General features: G+C 41.0%; 3 protein-coding genes across 3 annotated transcripts in view; 1 reads left to right on the plus strand and 2 right to left on the minus strand.

The window, feature by feature from the left end:
- Positions 1-6,632, minus strand: part of LOC137283457 (dynein axonemal assembly factor 5-like) — a 45,663-nt gene extending 39,031 nt beyond the window's left edge. The window contains exon 1 of the mRNA XM_067814963.1: positions 6,539-6,632. The gene's annotated coding sequence lies outside the window, so the exon portion shown is untranslated. The remainder of the gene's footprint in view (positions 1-6,538) is intronic.
- Positions 1,375-8,586, minus strand: LOC137283373 (retinitis pigmentosa 1-like 1 protein). Its single transcript, XM_067814835.1, has 2 exons — positions 8,567-8,586; positions 1,375-2,857 (listed from the first exon to the last, which is right to left on the minus strand). The coding sequence occupies exons 1-2, from the start codon at positions 8,584-8,586 to the stop codon at positions 1,375-1,377; spliced, it is 1,503 nt and encodes a 500-aa protein (XP_067670936.1).
- Positions 8,587-14,023: 5,437 nt separating this feature from the next.
- On the plus strand, positions 14,024-18,380 carry LOC137283459 (testis-expressed protein 29-like). Its single transcript, XM_067814966.1, has 4 exons — positions 14,024-14,060; positions 15,210-15,286; positions 16,703-16,962; positions 17,823-18,380. The coding sequence occupies exons 2-4, from the start codon at positions 15,232-15,234 to the stop codon at positions 17,886-17,888; spliced, it is 381 nt and encodes a 126-aa protein (XP_067671067.1). The 5' UTR covers positions 14,024-14,060; positions 15,210-15,231; the 3' UTR covers positions 17,889-18,380.
- Positions 18,381-18,497: the final 117 nt, after the last annotated feature.

Raw genomic sequence — 18,497 nt, forward strand, 5'->3', positions numbered from 1 at the left:
TTTGGATGCCATTCTGTCTTAGGAAGTCCAATGTTGCTCGGCAGTGTGGGCACGAGCGTCGTCTTGCTGGAAGAGGTGATTTCTGTGACGTTCAAAATGTGACGTTCAGCTGTCATACATATAGCATGTGCTGTAATTCCGGTACCTGAATCGTAATATATTACAAATATACGGCTCTATTAATGAACACTGCTGTATGATTTTGTCTTTTATTTTTACAGTGCTTGTTAACAACCTAAAAGGCTGTCTTTCTAAGGGGCTCAAAATCAATCATGTTCAAGAACTGGCATCGGAGAGTGAATTGTTTGATAAATTGCTACTTCGAAGGGAAAGAGCCGTCGCATCCTTTCCAGTAAGCACAGAGAACGTCACTATATCGTCACAGGATGTGACGTCGGATCCAAGTAACTCCCCGGTAGTTACGCAGACAACCGATGATCCTGGGTCAGCCAACACAACTGACGCCTCATCAGGTCCAACTGTTGATACGACAATATATTCAACTAGTGTCGTCGACGAATCTACAGCTTCAACAAGTGACGTGAGTGATATATCTTCATATCCAAGTAGCGAAGCTACGGACTGGTCGACACAATCAACCAGTGATGTGAGCGACATGTTTACATATTCAACCAATGACGCTAGTGGGATGACCTCAAATCCAACCACTGACGTCACAGACTGGTCGACATATTCAACAAGTGACGTGAGCGATATGTCCACTTATTCAACCAGTGACGTCAGTGAAAAGACTTCAAATCCAACCACTGACGTCACAGACTGGTCGACATATTCAACAAGTGACGTGGGTGATATGTCTACATATTCAACAACTGACGTTCCAGATTGGGTTTCATATTCTACTACTGATACGACTGAAATGTCTTCAAATCCAACCACTGACGTCACAGACTGGTCGACATATTCAACAAGTGACGTGGGTGATATGTCTACATATTCAACAACTGACGTTCCAGATTGGGTTTCATATTCTACTACTGATACGACTGAAATGTCTTCAAATCCATCCAGTGACGTAACAGACTGGTCGACATATTCAACAAGTGATGTGAGCTATATGTCTACATATTCAACTAATGACGTCAGTGGGATGACCTCAAATCCAACCAGTGACGTAACAGACTGGTCTACATACTCAACCAATGACGCTACAGACTGGGTTTCATATTCAACTACTGATACGACGGAAATGTCTTCAAATCCAGTTAGTGAAGGATCTACAGTTTCGGAATCAACAATTCCTTCTTCAGCATATACATCCGGATCTACAGCTTCATCCTCAGAATACCCTTCAGGATCTACAGCTTCATCTTCGGGATATCCTTCCGGTTCTACAGCTTCATCTTCGGGATATCAATCTGGATCTACAGCTTCGTCGTCAGGATATCCTTCCGGATCTACAGCTTCATCTTCAGCATACCCTTCAGGATCTACAGTTTCATCTTCGGGATATCCTTCCGGTTCCATACCTTCATCTTCGGTATGGCCTTCCGAATCAACAGCATCATCTTCAACATATCCTTCCAGATCTACAGTTTCATCTTCAGGATATTCTTCCGGTTCTACAACTTCGTCGTCAGGATACACTTCTGGATCTACAGCTTTATCCTCTGGATACTCTTCTGGATCTACAGCTTCATCTTCGATATCTCCTTCAGTATCTACAGCATCATCTTCAGGATATTCTTCCGGTTCTACAACTTCGTCGTCAGGATACACTTCTGGATCTACAGCTTTATCCTCTGGATACTCTTCTGGATCTACAACTTCATCTTCGGTATCTCCTTCAGTATCTACAGCATCATCTTCAGGATATTCTTCCGGTTCTACAACTTCGTCGTCAGGATATACTTCCGGATCTACAGCTTTATCCTCCGGATACTCTTCTGGATCTACAGCTTCATCTTCGGGATATCCGTCCGGATCTGCAGCTTCGTCTTCGGGATATCCTTCCGGATCTACAGCTTCATCTTCGGTATCACCTTCAGAGTCTACAGCATCATCTTCAGGATATCCATCCGGATCTACAGCTTCATCTTCGGGATATTCTTCTGAATCTGCTTCATCTTCAGGATATACTTCTGGATCATCAGCTTCGTCATCAGGATATCCTTCCGGATCTACACCTTCATCCTCAGGATATCCTTCAGGATCTACAGCTTCATCTTCGGGATCTTCGTCCGGACCACCGCCTTCATCTTCCGGATATCCTTCAGGATCTCCACTTCCGTCTTCAGCATATCCTTCTACAACTTCGTCATCAGGATACACTTCTGGATCAACAGCTTCGTCGTCGGGATATACTTCCGGATCTGCAGCTTCGTCGTCAGGATATACTTCCGGATCTACAGCTCCGTCTTCGGGGTATCCTTCTGGATCTACAGCTTCATCTTCGGGATATCCGTCCGGATCTACAGCTTCGTCTTCGGGGTATCCTTCTGAATCTTCTTCATCTTCAGGATATACTTCTGGATCATCAACTTCGTCATCAGGATATCCTTCCGTATCTACACCTTCATCCTCAGGATATCCTTCAGGATCTACAGCTTCATCTTCGGGATCTTCGTCCGGACCACCGCCTTCATCTTCGGGGTATCCTTCTGGATCTACAGCAACGTCTTCACAGCTTCCTTCAGGATCAACAATTTTGTCCTCTGAATCGACGTCAGAATCAACAGTTTCGTCTCCAGTAACGCCTCCTGGAGCAGCGGCTTCATCCTCTACACCAACAAGTGGACCTTCGGTGACCAATTCGTCTGATGCTTCTTCACTTCCCAGCGCAACTCCCTCGACTATAACACCACCGCCGACAACGACACTGTCGGGCGACCTTGTTCTGCCAGATAATAAGGTAAGTTATGATGAGAGGGCAAGACGTAGCCCAGAAACGTCGTGTTGTACATATTAAAGAAGTTTAATCGCTGGTGAATAACCATTCATATAAAGGTCCATCGTATTTTTCATTTTTCATCTTCAGTGTGGAACTACCGGCCAATCACACATGGTTGTTACACTGTCGTCACTTCTGGTTTACTGTATGTTCCCCTGAAAACTGAGGATGACACCCGACACGTAGAGAGAAGAACAGTAAAAAGTCGACATTTTCTTTTCTTGGGAGCAGACGTTAAAATTCATTCACAGGTGTACATGTAACACCAAAATTAGTTCCAAAACGAGGAGGGAGATTAGATGATAATAAACAAAGATCCGGTGAATTAATCCGAATTAATTAGATTTCATATATCTGTACACAGAGCGCGACTGAGTGACAATGATCCGATGCCCATGCATAAGCATGCATAACTCCTATGTAGAAAACAATATGTTGGCTACAGCGTGCGCCCTTTGAGTGAACACAGTTAATTCTATGTAATCCGCTACCATCATTCTAGATAAGAAACAGCTAAAATGTCATACCCTGTACATAATATACCTCATATACACAACACTTTTTCGGTAGCATTCGCTCGTCACTCAGAAGGCCCTGGTTCGATTTCCCACATGGGTGCAGTGTTTGAAACAGATTTTTGGTGTATCCCGCCGAGATATTCCTGAAATATTGCTAAAGCGGTGGAAAACCGTTGGCACTGACCCATAACGCCTTTTAGACAGTGCTGACATGTAACCAGTGCTACATACATCTGGGTTGACACTTTCCCGGCTAACGTATTATCGTAACTTTAGGGGGGCTGAGTCTCTTCTGGGCGGTGGCTGAGTGGGTTAAGTTGATGAAGTAGTGTACCGGTGATTGGGTGCAGAGAATCTACAGAGAATATACTCTACAATGTCTTCTACAGAAAATATATATTCACTGGATTCTACAAAGAATATATTGTACATTACATTCTTTAAATTCTACCTCTTACTATCTTTCTCTAAACTAAAAAAATAGCAATAATTATTATTATGTCCATGATGCAAAGAATCTGTGATATTATTTTATTCTTTCGTGAAATGTCAAGATATGCATATTTACACGTTTGTACTACTTACCTGTTTATATGGATGATATATTTATTACTGATATTGTTTAACGGGTATATTATATTCGTTGTGATGATGTGTGACAACTGACATAACTGAATATTGTCATTGCATTATAAATCGAGACAATTCCATTGCTAATCCTGGAAAATGGAATAAAGAAGATATGGGTGCATATTAATGTGTTTGTTCATCTCCTTCGAGTAAAAACAACTTGATTGCTCCGGTGTCATGCAGGGAAGCTATGGCAGGATTCTTTGTCGTCTCGATGCCGTGTTTTCACAACGCATGACTTTTAAGATTGTGGCCTTGTGTATTCATGTATGTGTGTTAGTTTTAAATGAGTGTACTAGTCCAGCCTAATGCCGGTCTTATGAATTAGCCCACTCAGATACAATATACATACCACGATTATGACCAACCGATCGTATCAATACAAGGATGTTAAAAGGTCTAAGAGTTAAAAAAGCAAAGCCAAATGGACTTCCAACTTTTTTGTAAGCAAGCGTCTATGAATCACGATTAAATAGTGATGCTACAGGGAGGTTGCGGAATGCGGGCGTATCCTGCCCTTCCTGCGTCACAAACACAAAAGGGAGTCAGTTGTTCACCTGTAGAAACACCGAAATAAAGAATGAGTCAAACTAGCGAGCTCCACCTAACATAATTTCTCGCTGAAATTGGAATTTCTCCGCATGACCACCATAAAACCAGTTAAATCTTTGCTGAAACCTTGACTGCTGTTGCACTGATCAAACAGCCTTTAAGCAACAGCGCTATGACGCCACAAAACTGATAGGTAAGAGGTGTTTTAATGTTATACCATGTTGATAAGGGCACACACCAACCGACTCACCCACACCCATCCACTCACTCACTCATCCCCCCACAATACTCTGTGGTGTCATTTTTGTTCGTTGTTAAACGCCGAACTCAGCTAATTCCTATCTCGTGTTACTTTTAACAGTAAAATGTATGCATCTGTTTTATCGTTTCATATCGAATTGAGTTCGTGGTTAATTTTGAAAGAATATCAAGAAAGAAAACGACACTGTTAAGTCTTTCTTGGGAGCTAAATGTGTAAGAAACTCCTCATTTCGTCATCCGACGGTGATTCACCAGTGTAGCATATAGGCTTTATCTGAAAGTCTGTCGGTTTTCATGGCCAAGCATGACACTGGCTTCACATTTGGTGTTTCGTTATAGCTACGAATACTTCCGGGGAAAGAACACCTGTAAGTCTGTCCTGAACGCATTCTCCAACTCTCCATGAAGACCTGTGCTGGAATAATACGACTGGGTCACGAATGTCCTGAAACCTTAAGGTCGGTTCTCGACCCCTGGCTGCTCCGTACAAACATTCTGGCATAGGGACGTAAAAACCATGTGTCTACTATGCCTTGTATTCAGCATGACAAGCGGCTGGCATTACGGGCCAAGTGTAAAGTGATATATCCATGGTATTTCACTGTGTTGACACTTTAGCCGGCGTTAGTCTGAGCTAGTATAAGCAGTTACAAACACGTGCATGCACGTCGTGATGTATATGCAGTATACATTAGTGTCCATTTTGCTTTGGTCCTCCACCTCGTAGTCATATATTTTACTGCTGACTTTTAGTGCTTTGTATTATGTGTGGCCCGGGGCCGGTGAGGTAGCCTAGTGGTTAAAGCGTTCGCTCGTCACGCTAAAGACCTGGGTTCGATTCCCATATTGGGAACATGTGTGAAGCCCATTTCTGGTGTCCTCGCCCTGATATTACCGGAATATTGCTAATATAATTAATATTGTCTGATATTTTCCAAAATGCAGAAATCACTGTCCTACTGATGTCTCAGTCGCTGTTACCGTCGTTTTAATCTGTCTAAATAACCACTTGTCATAACCCTCCACGCTTTGCTTTTAAAACGTCAAGTTTACGGTAATAAATTGTCAGCAAGACAGAAAGCACTGTCTACTCTGTTACCCGGACAACGTGTTACTGGAATATTGTTTTTGTGACAGTTTGTCGTTATCTTATCGCCTGGTGACGTCACCAACAGCGATCAGCGCCGTCTATCTGCGAGGTAAGATACCTACAGAATACATCGTGCAGGTGCGCCCTCACACGCATTTGATTGCATTTGAAGGTAAGTGAAGTTCAGTCACATTCTATATTTTAATCCAGTCTAAAATCATACATCCAGAGGTTTCTCAACATAGGAACTTCACCGACTCTTAAATACACTGGAATACGTTTAGGCTGACTGCATATGATGAAATTTATTGTAATTTTCTTTAAAAGTAAGCAAACGGGAAATTGTGTTGGGTCAAACACGGGCAAACTAATGCGTTGGAGGATCGAAATCGCAAAAATAGTACGAGTATGCTTATGTTTTGTTATTCGAAGTGGATCCTCTGATTATAATTTAAGGAAAAATATAGTTGTCTAAACCCATGTGGGTTAATGAGTCACGAAATAAAATGGCGGGAATACAACGGAGAGTGTTTGCAAAATACGTAACACTAAAAGCGTGTAATTGTATTCTCTTACCAACTAGATTTCCCTGTCGAAAGAATACTACACGTGTAGAGGCACGGAGCTCGCAGCTTGACAGGCTTGACCACAGGCAAACTGTAGCGCAAACAAGGTTGCGCAACAGAGAGAAATATGACCAGTCTTTATGGTTGTATATAGAAAGACTGCTTATATTTTTCTCTGCTGCGCAACCTTATTTGCGCTACATTTGTCCTGTGACACGCACACCTGCACATGTGATTCAGCAAATCCGAAAAAAATCATAAACTACTAAATGTGAGGTGATGTTTCAGGTGAAACGGTTTTCAAGAGCAATTCGACCTGTGCGTGTGCGTGTGCGTGTGCGTGTGCGTGTGCGTGTGCGTGTGCGTGTGTCTGCTTGTATTATTTATCACTGATGCTAGTTTACAGTACCAGCCTACTGAAACACCATGTGGCAGTGTAACAAGTATATCTCCTTGTTTATCAAGGACGGTGAGGTAGCCTAGTGGTAAGAGCATTAGCTTGTCAGTCGAAGGCATGGGTACAATGAAGCACATTTCTGGCGACCCTGGCCGTGATATTACTGGAATATTTGTAAAAGCGGCATGAATAAAGTCGAATGTACTCTTACCGAGCTCCAGGTCGGGTAAAATTAGATACTATCATCCAGGGTACTTTGGCAATACATGGCCCAGGATCGAAAACTGTCCTGCAGGAATATTGCTCTTTTTGGCTTTCGATCTGTGTTTGATGTGTGCCATATATCCGTGCACCCGTCAAGGTGGTGTTACTTACAGAAGCGGCGTAAAATCACACTTCCCCACATGTTCAAGTTTCATACTAATATCTGCTGTTCATTTTTCAGTACAAAGGTAACATAATCTCAACTCTTTCATGATTTCTGGTTCATAGCTGCTAACCTAATAGTCACATTTCAATCGAGATATTTCAGTTTTTCTAAAATTAAACGTTTTGCTTTATGAATGTTAAGATAATTCAATTGTGTATGTTTGCAAGATCTGGGCGTTAACCATCCTAACCGCATCATAGATTCGTAGTTATGTATTAACGACGGGTAGGTGTAGGGTCACAACACAGACTGGTTGACATCATATACAGTCGTATTTTACCATAAAAGAAGGATACATTTCTCAATCGTAGAATCAATCACCAGACCAAGGCTCTGCATTGACAGTTCAGACCAAAGCTCTGCGTTAACAGTTCAGACAAAAGCTCTGCGTTGACAGTTCAGACCAAAGCTTTGAGTTGACAGTTCAGACCAAGACTCTGTGTTGACAGTTCAGACCAGAGCTGTGTTGACAGTTCAGACCAAGGCTCTGCGTTGACAGCTCAGACCAAGGCTCTGCGTTGACAATTCAGACCAAAGCTCTGCGTTGACAGTTCAGACCAGAGCTGTGTTGACAGTTTAGACCAAGGCACTGCGTTGACAGTTCAGACCAAGGCTCTGTGTTGACAGTTCAGACCAAGGCTCTGCGTTGACAGTTCAGACCAAAGCCCTGCTTTGACAGTTCAGACCAAGGCTCTGCGTTGACAATTCAGACCAAAGCTCTGCGTTGACAGCTCAGACCAAAGCTCTGCGTCGACAGTTCAGACCAGAGCTGTGTTGACAGTTCAGATCAAAGCTCTGCTTTGATAGTTCAGACCAAAGCTTTGAGTTGACAATTTATATTTTTAACTTCAGTGTCCCTAGATCAGGCCTAGAATGACAACAAATATCCCATAGAATTGGAAGTGCATCTACAGCACACGTTTAAGATGGTTACAACACAGAATTTTTAATGTTTTACCTACAAAACAAGTTTTGCTTAAGACTAAGTGTATCGATTCTCCCATCAGTTTGGTTTATTGAAGTAAGCGTACAACAACAAGGAGCGATCCACTGCACAGTGTAGAGAGTTGCGTCCCTTACTCGTGGATGCAACGTAGTAGTCGTGTACGTGGAAGATAATATCAGCATCGTTATCCCAGTTTAAGTGGTCCATTGTACATGCACGTATAACGTGATCGATGGTCATCCCGACTCCCAGTAGAGTCACCTACCTGTCATATCTACGTAACATCACGAATCTTATTTGCTATTGCTATGCAGCAGTAAAAATCATTGTATTTTGTACAACTCCTTCATTATCATAATTAGAAATGCATGCAGAGAAACGACACTGTTAACAAATGCAATTATTTCGTATATGTGAGGTGTATTTTGGCCACGTGATCCCCGTGAATCTATCATTTATATGTAAAATGTGAACCGTGAAAGAATAAATAATAACGGTATATTCTGTTATATACTGAGTTTAGTCAACCAAACCACGAAGAAACTATATTTACTCTTTTGTTAAATTTCACTTTAATTTCATTTCGTCTAGCCACTGAATTATATTTTAAGTTTAAAACAGAGCACATCCTACATGTTATCTATCATAGATACACCTGCGTGTGAAGTGCCTCTGCAAACACAGTGGCTGATAACACCTATATTACACGGCGTTTTTAAGTGATACTAGGAACACCAAATCTGTCCGCGTTATCGACAACTTTGATAACGAGCATCAGGGAACACAAGTGTTTGTCACTGTAGTCAGAGAGTGAGCGGATATTGCTCTACGCCGAACTCAGCAACACCCTTGGTTATACCACGAATGCATGTATGTAACTGAATCTGAACCACAAATCAGTGGCTGATATCAAGAGCAACGATCCATAGTGGGGTACGATGACATGCCGTCAACAAAATCATCGTGTCTCACCGACACTAGTCATTACACCTTGTACTACGAGCATAGACTATTGGGAACCAATTCTATCTAAGTATATCACCACAGTCAGAACGTTATGAGGTACATGCTGGTACACATCTCTCTGAAAACACTGGGCACTCAGAGACAACAAGGCTCATATCTAAGATGAAGCGACTGTAACTTCGCACTGTGAAACTCATGTAATACAGGTTGTTGATAAATGACGTATACAGATATCTCAGTATCATTTCTAGTTCACCTCGCCTAGATTAGATGTTAAAAATGCTCTGTCAAGATTTGTGCAGTGATCTACTTCTTGGAACAATTTCCCCTCCAACCTGAAGTTGGTTACAGGGGAAAACAACATTATTTAATTCTGGCAAAAAATTAGATCAGTTGATCATGTTGAGTGCTTATTACATGGAAAAAACAAGAAGCTACCACTCGCGCACGTGTGTCATACATTATAGTTAACAATTTATTCAATTAGGATAATTCTGGTAGTGAAATAAAAAAAATCCGCCAGAAATTTCTGCAGGAAAAAAACTTTTGCAGCCAAAAAAAATTCTGCCAGAAAGTTCTGGATAATGCATTTTCAGAGCCTATATGTGAGCTTATTAAAATGTGAACAAACTGGCACATGAACTTTTGGGCTTGATCTTATCGAGATCTTTCCAATGATGTAAAATATGTCTTTGTAGCTTGCTCCCTTCTGTGTGTCAAGTTAGGACTCGCTGGCCATTCCTAAGTTGTCCCACCCGGCCTTTGGACACACCAGTGACCAATGCAACTCGGCAAAAAATGAAGAGCATCAGCCACACAGATACAAAACATCGTCTTTCACTAAAAGGAACTCTGTCCACACTCAGAAGAAATCTTTGCTGAAAGAAGAGTCGTTTCTGACTGTATCGCGAGCAATGCACTAATCTTTGTCGTGCTTTGTCGTATGACCTTTATCGTATTTAGCACATAAGTATAATTGGTAAGCTGTGCATAGATAGCTTCAGTGTTAACAAGTACACTTAATTCGTATATACAATGAGTATTTTGACCACCTGATCCCCGAGAATGTATCCTTTTATGTAAGTGAACCGTCAAAGAATTGAATGATAGAACTATACAGTGTATTATATACTGAGATTAGTCAGCCTGACGAGACGAGACAGGTGGAGTAGGACAGGCACACCCATTCGCTAACACCTGGTATCATAAGTATTTAATTGAGTTTCATAAACACACGCTCTGTCAGTGTATCTCATGATGTCAGTTACTGGATTACTGAATAACAGACCGACATCAGCTGATGAGGACGATACTCGTAATACTGGGAGTGTGTCTTGACACAACCAGCCAACAAACCAAGCAAACACACATATATACTACAAGCAAAAATATGGGAACACCATAAGTTTTGATAGTCATATACAAACTTAAAAGTGGTGAGGTTATTATACTCAAATGCAAATGCAACATTGTGTGTGTTTAATAGGCACTTAAAACGATATGTTGGAACTTGCGGTGAAGCAAATGATTCAATATCTTTTAGCTTGAGTGAAATGAAACACTGTCAAAAACGGCGAAAAACAAGGGTACTGAAACACACCAGAACCATGTCTCATTCAAACTTCCAAACACAACAGACTAGTGAATATGGATGACAAACTTTCCATGCAACTTGTGGCAACGTTTCTTTAAAAGTAGGGTACAGGCAGCATTGAATCCTCACAACGTGTTCACCATGCCACATCGCATACCGTTAAACACCTATGGCAGAAGCAGGGCCATTGCATGGCTACAAGATGGAGAATCAATATGAAGTGTTGCTCGCCGTCCTCAGGTGTCTCTCTCGTAAACAGACAGGTTCCAGGCCACTGGTAGAGTACGAAACAGACCTTGCTCTGAAACACCCAGTAAAACATGCAGGGCAAGTGCTTCGGAACCGGGTTACATCTGCCAGTTTCCAGGTGCCACAAGCTGTGCAGGAAATCTGTCTTCCACATGCACCAGACTATTGTGTTTGGGCGTTTGAATCAAAGATAGTGCTGGTGTGTTTCACCAACCTTGTTTGTCGCTGTTTATGACAATGTTCATTTCACTCAAACCCAACAAATATTAAACCGGATGCTTTATTGGATGTTCTTACACGTCGTTTAAAGTGCCCATTAAGCACACAAAAAGTTGCATTTACCTTAGAGTATAAATGACCTAATCACTATTACGTGTGTTTATGACTATCAAATTTTAGGGTGTTCCTATACTTTTTGTTTGTAGTATATTTGTGATTTCCCCCTAGTATTTACATCGCTGAATGTTACCTAACATTTATGCTGATCCTTTAGTACACTCATGACAGCATGACATCATGACATCATGACAACATGATTATAAATAGAAAGCACATATGACGAAACCTCTTCTAACCGACCAAAGTATACGGATAGAGACAACTGATGTACGACCTCAGTCGATAACCTGGGCTCTCTGAAGACTCACGACTTACACTTTTACCTCACACCGAACCTTGACCTCACCTGACCTATTAGACGTGTGGATAAGTGCCCACCCCTCTGACCGATTTTGAAATTTTCAGATGGATGTGCTAGTCAGATTTGTGTCCTGTGTTATATTACTGCGCCCTTAAAGTATGTGTGAAAATGCTTGGTATTTAGACAGTTGGCATTTCATTAGACTAGCATCTAGTCTCTGAAATCCATGACTGCATTGGGTATATGTGGTTCAGGGTCTGAATGACGAATTAGTAGGATATCTACTCCGCCAACTAAGTCAACGTCATTATAGTTTCGTGACGTTTGCACCAGCTTCTCTGACGTAAATTGTACATAAGTGTCAACGTGATGATATATGTCGAAATCGTATTTCATCATTAGTACATAAACAAGATCACAATAAATGCATAATGTCTTTTAGAATGTATAAAAATACAGTCAAGTCGGTATGACGAATGAACCTTCACTAACGTTTAACGACATATCAACAAGAAAAATGACATCAATTAATTCAAAGGGTTCAGTAATGAAGACTTGTATTCGCTTGAAAGGTGAAACAGTCACAAAGTCACAAAGTTAGTGAAAAGCTGTAGAGGGGCATGTGAAACGGACACAAGCACATTTGTTTAACTTTAACCATTTTTATTTGTTTCAGTCCCAGAATTTTGTAAGGCTATAAAGTTCATACTTTAAGAGTACAGTATTTCTACAGAATACATTAAGAATCTGGCCTTTAATAGCAGAAGAGCTGGGTATCCCCAACATTTGCAAACATCAAGGTGATCTACCTGACTTTTATATTGACAAAATCCGGAATACAGAATAAGGGAGACGTAGGCGTGTGAAACTGACTCAGACATGAAGATAAAACTTTTTTGGCATTATCGGGTCAAACTGGAACAACATGTTATCTTGGACATTAATAGAATGTCGTTATCCCAGACAGCACAGGCATATAACATAGTATCCACTATGCCATTAAACTCGTGGCATATTTTGCAATGTTCTTAACAACAAAAAAAACATGTCAATGTTATGGTAAGTACTGGTTTAACGTTGAAATTTAACAGTTATAATGTGTAAGCTTCTAAAACGAACATGTTCAAATCGTCTTTTTGGGACTTCTCAACATCCGGAAACAGACATGCCTAACTAAAGGAATGAAAGGGAAGATTTTGACACCCTTGATATGACTGAGTTTAATACGAATGCGAGTGTCGTTCTCGTCAGCCTCTAACATGCAAAAAAAATAAATATATATACAACAATAAAAAAATAGTAAATAAATAAATAAATAAATTAAAATTTAAGAAAAAAATGCTTATTTGCAGAGTTGTCTGAAAAAAATTATTTTGAATACATTATCCTTACCTCCTTACCTTAATCATTATAAATAATTCAATATATACAAATGTCAAAAAGAACAAATCAATTAAGACTTACACTGATAACACAACCATACTCTGGGGCCACATCATTTCGACAATTGACGCACTCTCAAACTTGTTGAACTAGGAGCAGGCGTCGAAACGTTGTCAAGATCCAAACTACATCTGTTATATCCGTGTCAAATATATCTGTTATATCCGTGCCAAATACATCTGTTATATCCGTGTCAAATAATCTGGTATTTCGTTTCAACTTGCACTTTTTCTGAATTGACGAGGGGCGTTAGGGGAGCCTATAGTGGTTAAAGCGATCGACCATCATACCGAAGACCAGGGTTCGATTCCCCTCATAGATATTGTTGGAATATTGCTAAATGTGGCACAAATACCAAACTCACTCATTCACTCACCAAATCCCAACAGACCAGAGGAAACCGGAAGTGCCGGAATAATTAAGACTATTTCAGTTGTTGCCATAGCTACAATCCTCTGCGTGATTTCACCACTGCTATGAGTGGCGTAAAACCATACTCACTCACTCACTCACCCTGATGTGATGAATAGAGGATTATGGCTAGTCTACGCCTGTTGATTGTAAACCATGTTGTCGCCTCTGTGACAAATGGCCACTGCTGTTGGAATCACCCCGTCATACTGATGAGGCTCTATATCAGGATGACCCAACTCGTGATTGTCTGCTTGAGTAGTTCAAAGTTTTCACATTGCGACATGCTATGTAAAGCCTATCTAGACTTGTCCTCGCCTATGAGTGTCATGAAGGGGACTCCATATCAGGGTTAATCACAACGCCTATCTTATCAACGAGCAGATATAAAAGTGGTATACTTTCATCATATCATCCTTTTACACCTCAGCTGTGCCCAGTTGACAGTCGCAGAAGGTAGGGGAGTAACTCCATTTTGCTTTGACAATAATCATTGTGCATGGCAGTTTGACTGTCATACATGAAAGTGTGAGCACAGTGTCTGAAAATTTGACTTTCGAGAATAAATCTTTAATTGATATTTCGAAACCTTTTAGATAAAACATATATTTTGAAGGTCGTTCATGATTGTGATGAAGCTTTGGCAATCGTAGTGGAAGTTTGACAGTTGAAATTTTTACTTTCATGCATGAAGTTTTAATACCTTATATCATCAAATATGACAATACAATGAGGTTCATGCTATCTGCTCCAGCTTTGACCATTCGAGTGAGACAGTTCAACTGTTACCATCGACGGCGTATTACCTTAACTCAGGCAGTGATGTGTTGTTAATGTTGGACATACATGTCGCGTTATGTAAATAAACTATAGTTACACCGAACTCAGTGGCACGGCTAACTGTAGTTCGTCATGACTGTAGTTCGATATACACATTTCGACTAAAACACACAGGAACCGAGAACTAGGTTCGACACATCCGTCAGTTCGTTATAAACGGTTTGCTATAATCGCAGTAACTGTAAGTCCATGTCGCTGGATATCTGATGTCTTTACATAGTCGGTGTAGTAATCACCAGGTCTACAATGTTTGATATCCGGTTGTATCTGGTGATACTGTTATCACATGTACTATCTAGCAGTCTTGTGATCCGTCATGTGATCGCGTCTCATTAGATGACTGTACAAAGTATTCTCCATTACATATGACATCGTTCCGATTAGGATTAAATACCTTCCCCTAACAACAGACCAATACAGAAACATATTAGTCTGCCGAACACCCACTTGGTACTTCCTATCTGCCAGTGTCAGTGTCATTTTGACTTCTTGGGCTACTATCCTGATCCCTTCTAAATCACATAGTGAGTCGCCCTAGGGAAATGACTTCCTACGAAATATACCTCTGTTTTCACTTTCCAAAGTCAATGGGTACCCGTTTTATAAGATGATGATTACATGTTTGTATACTTCCCAGGACACTGAAACTGAAACTCCAAATAAGATTATTCCATAGTTTACGTACGTGTGCGTACATATGTAAACACGTACAAACACACCCATGTTGCAATATGGTTTGATTCGTGGCATTTTGCTTGTCAATAGATCCCCGGACACAACCGCCACAATGAAGTTCCTCTCCGCATCTCTTGTCCTTGTCTTGCTGGTCTTTGCTATCGTAGGTGAGTACAGTGGTCGGGCAGAATAGGACAGACACATGCTTTGTGTCAAGTTTCCTCCAGACGCAGACTAAACACAAAACACGGGTTTAAACACAAGGGTAAGTTATACATTACACGCATGTGTAAATCACACTTTACACATATTTATAAGTCTCAGATTACACACACTGGCAAATGACTGGTTAAACACACCCATAGTCACGTATTGGGATATGGGTAAATTGCAGTTTAAGCACATCCACAGTCAAACATTCAGATTATGGATAAATAGCAGTTTGAAAACATCCACAGTCAAGCATTCAGATATGGGTAAATAGCAGTTAAGCACAGCCATAGTCAAGCATTCAGACTATGGATAAATAGCAGTTTAAAAACATCCACAGTCAAGCATTCAGATATGGGCAAATAGCAGTTTAAGCACAGCCATAGTCAAGCATTCAGATATGGGTAAATTACAGTTTAAAAACATCCACAGTCAAGCATTCAGATTATGGATAAATAGCAGTTTAAAAACATCCACAGTCAAGCATTCAGATATGGGCAAATAGCAGTTAAGCACAGCCATAGTCAAGCATTCAGATATGGGTAAATTACAGTTTAAAAACATCCACAGTCAAGCATTCAGATATGGGTAAATTGCAGTTTAAAAACATCAAGCATTCAGATATGGGTAAATTGCAGTTTAAAAACATCCACAGTCAAGCATTCAGATATGGGTAAATTGCAGTTTAAAAACATCAAGCATTCAGATATGGGTAAATTGCAGTTTAAAAACATCCACAGTCATGCATTTCAGATATGGGTAAATTGTAGTTTAAGCACATCCACAGTGACTCATTTCAGATGTGGCTAAGTCACACTTCAGACATGTAAGTGACACAATAAACACAGACAGTTGATACTTCACACCCATGCGTTCAAAATTGGAATATAGAAGATATTTTGCATTGTAGAAACAATGAAAAATTCTCCGCATGTTAAGACATAATACTTAAATTGTTGAACGGGTGCTGGCCTGAGATTCAGTACTATACAGTCGCAATCCGGTTTCATCTAACAGTTCTTACTGATATATCAATTTACTTGTAGGAGAACATATTACACGAATGAAAGAAGAAATGATGGTCTTTCACATCCATTACCTATACATTTTCCAGTGAATGTATACTGAACAGCAAAAGAAACGCAAGTCCTGAATAAGTGCAATCTTAGAAAAGTAAGCGTTTATGCTTATGTCGTGTAGTTAAAAAAACTTGACCAAACGTCAGAGCTGCGTTTCTTTTGCTGCTGTTCGGTATATTTTACATTTACGTTGGTCAGGATAACATCTGGCAATGGACTATTTTATGTGTCCATCATCATAGCGTACGTTCGCTGAACGAAACTCGCTTTCACGTGTTCATCATTCCACAATAGGTACCACACATGCTGCTACCACAGACCCAAGTGAGGGCACGACCGACATGACCGACGGGTCATCGCCTCGGTCATCATCACCATCATCGTCACCGTCATCATCACCGTCATCTACACGATCTTCCACCGAAAATACGTCGAATGGACCAACGGCGTCTGGTGCGACCGAACCATCAAGTACACAACAGTCTTCCGAAGCGTCATCACCAGCGTCTCCATCGGCGACTTCTCCAGCTTCTCCACCAACTACACCTTCCTCGGTAGGAACACCACCATAGTCAAGCATACCTTGTCATGACCCCTGACGATCCGGATTAGAATTGATCTTCAGTAACCAATGCTTGTCGTAAGATGCGAATGACGCGATCGGGTGGTCAGACTCGCTGATCTGGTGGACACGTGCCAGATCGATAATCATGTTGTTGCTCACTGGATTGTCTGGTTCAGACACGATTATTTACAGATCGACGCTATATAGCTGGAATATTTCTAAAGGTGAAAAGCCAGCAAACAAACACATTATCGTGACGATTGATAGTTCACGCATGTTCGATTATGATCCCACTTCAGCGTTATAGAAATACTGACGTTGCGACATTCTGAGGGCTATGGTCATGTTATAAGGCGCGCCTGCTCTGTGTGTCCTGAAGGTAGTGAGTGACGAGGGTTTTGGCAGTGTTACGTTTGTATATCCCGACGTGCCTGATTGGTATTGGAATAAAACCAGGCCTGCTATTCTCGAACCTTCGTAGCCCTGCCAACTTCTTAAGCCCATTCCTAACACACTGGGTACGGTGAAAGTTACGAATTCTTAGGGCTACGAACGTTTCGAGAATAAGGGCCCTGCAGACCCAAAAGTCAAGCATTCTACTAATTCGTGTTTATGAGTAAGTGTGTGAGTAAGAGGGTAATTAGATGAGTAAGTGAGGGTGTGTTTTGGCAACATTCCCTAATTAATCTCAGGTGACATCGAAACCAGACTTAATACCTTTGTTCCTATATGGGTAATTCGCATTGCCTATTAAGTTTCCGCCTCTAGATGCAACATCAAAACCCCAGTACATACTGTAAGATGGGAAATTAAAGGGAACAGTTACGTATATTTCACCTTTTGTTTCAGGCTGTCAAGAGTGTTCCCAGCATGCTGTTCTGCTTCCTGTTCCTTGTGATCGCAAAGCTCCTGTAGGCGTGTCACGTGACCAGGACTATCAATCTCATTCATGTACATAAAACAACTCATTTTGTATGACAACTTCCTGTACGTACTTCCTGTGGCTGTAGGCGGTCGTCGACGATGTTGCTTGGCCTTTTGACTCTACCATTGTGATGATGGGCCCCGTCATTGACACAGCTTGCTGCACGAAAGGGCTGGCACTTCTCCTGCATTGTAAAGACAACAACTTGTCTTTAACATGCGTCTTGTGGATTTCTGCTTGCATAAATACGATACAACCATATGCTTTGTTGTGAAGGGCGTGTGGGCAGATCAATTTCTGATTGTGTAGAAAGTCACAATTGAATGTTAGAAGAAATGAACCCAATGTACTGCTTCCTTGGTTATCGAGTGTTGAGGCCTCGTTGTAGTGGCGTATGTTACTCTGTAAGGTTTGCATGTGTTTCGAAAAGTCCTTTGTACAGTTGTTGAGTATATTTAACATTAAACATCTTAACATATAAATATCCATACACTTATGGTTACTGGATGAAAACAACCACAGTTCTAGCAACTTCCTCCCACTCAGGATCTAACCGGTCCTTACAACCCTGTTCTTATCCCTATCCAACCTATGTAGCT

This window comes from Haliotis asinina, chromosome 5 (genome assembly GCF_037392515.1).
Source record: "Haliotis asinina isolate JCU_RB_2024 chromosome 5, JCU_Hal_asi_v2, whole genome shotgun sequence".
Classification (NCBI taxonomy): Eukaryota; Metazoa; Mollusca; class Gastropoda; order Lepetellida; family Haliotidae; genus Haliotis; species Haliotis asinina.

Excerpts from the sequence above, each read along its gene's own strand:
- LOC137283459 (XM_067814966.1), top strand. The coding sequence starts at position 15,232 with ATGAAGTTCCTCTCCGCATCTCTTGTCCTTGTCTTGCTGGTCTTTGCT. Across the intron at positions 15,287-16,702 it reads GCTGGTCTTTGCTATCGTAG|GTACCACACATGCTGCTACC; the intron begins GTGAGTACAGTG and ends ATTCCACAATAG. Across the intron at positions 16,963-17,822 it reads CACCAACTACACCTTCCTCG|GCTGTCAAGAGTGTTCCCAG; the intron begins GTAGGAACACCA and ends CTTTTGTTTCAG.
- LOC137283373 (XM_067814835.1), bottom strand. The coding sequence starts at position 8,586 with ATGTTACGTAGATATGACAG. Across the intron at positions 2,858-8,566 it reads ATGTTACGTAGATATGACAG|AACAAGGTCGCCCGACAGTG; the intron begins GTAGGTGACTCT and ends ATTATCTGGCAG.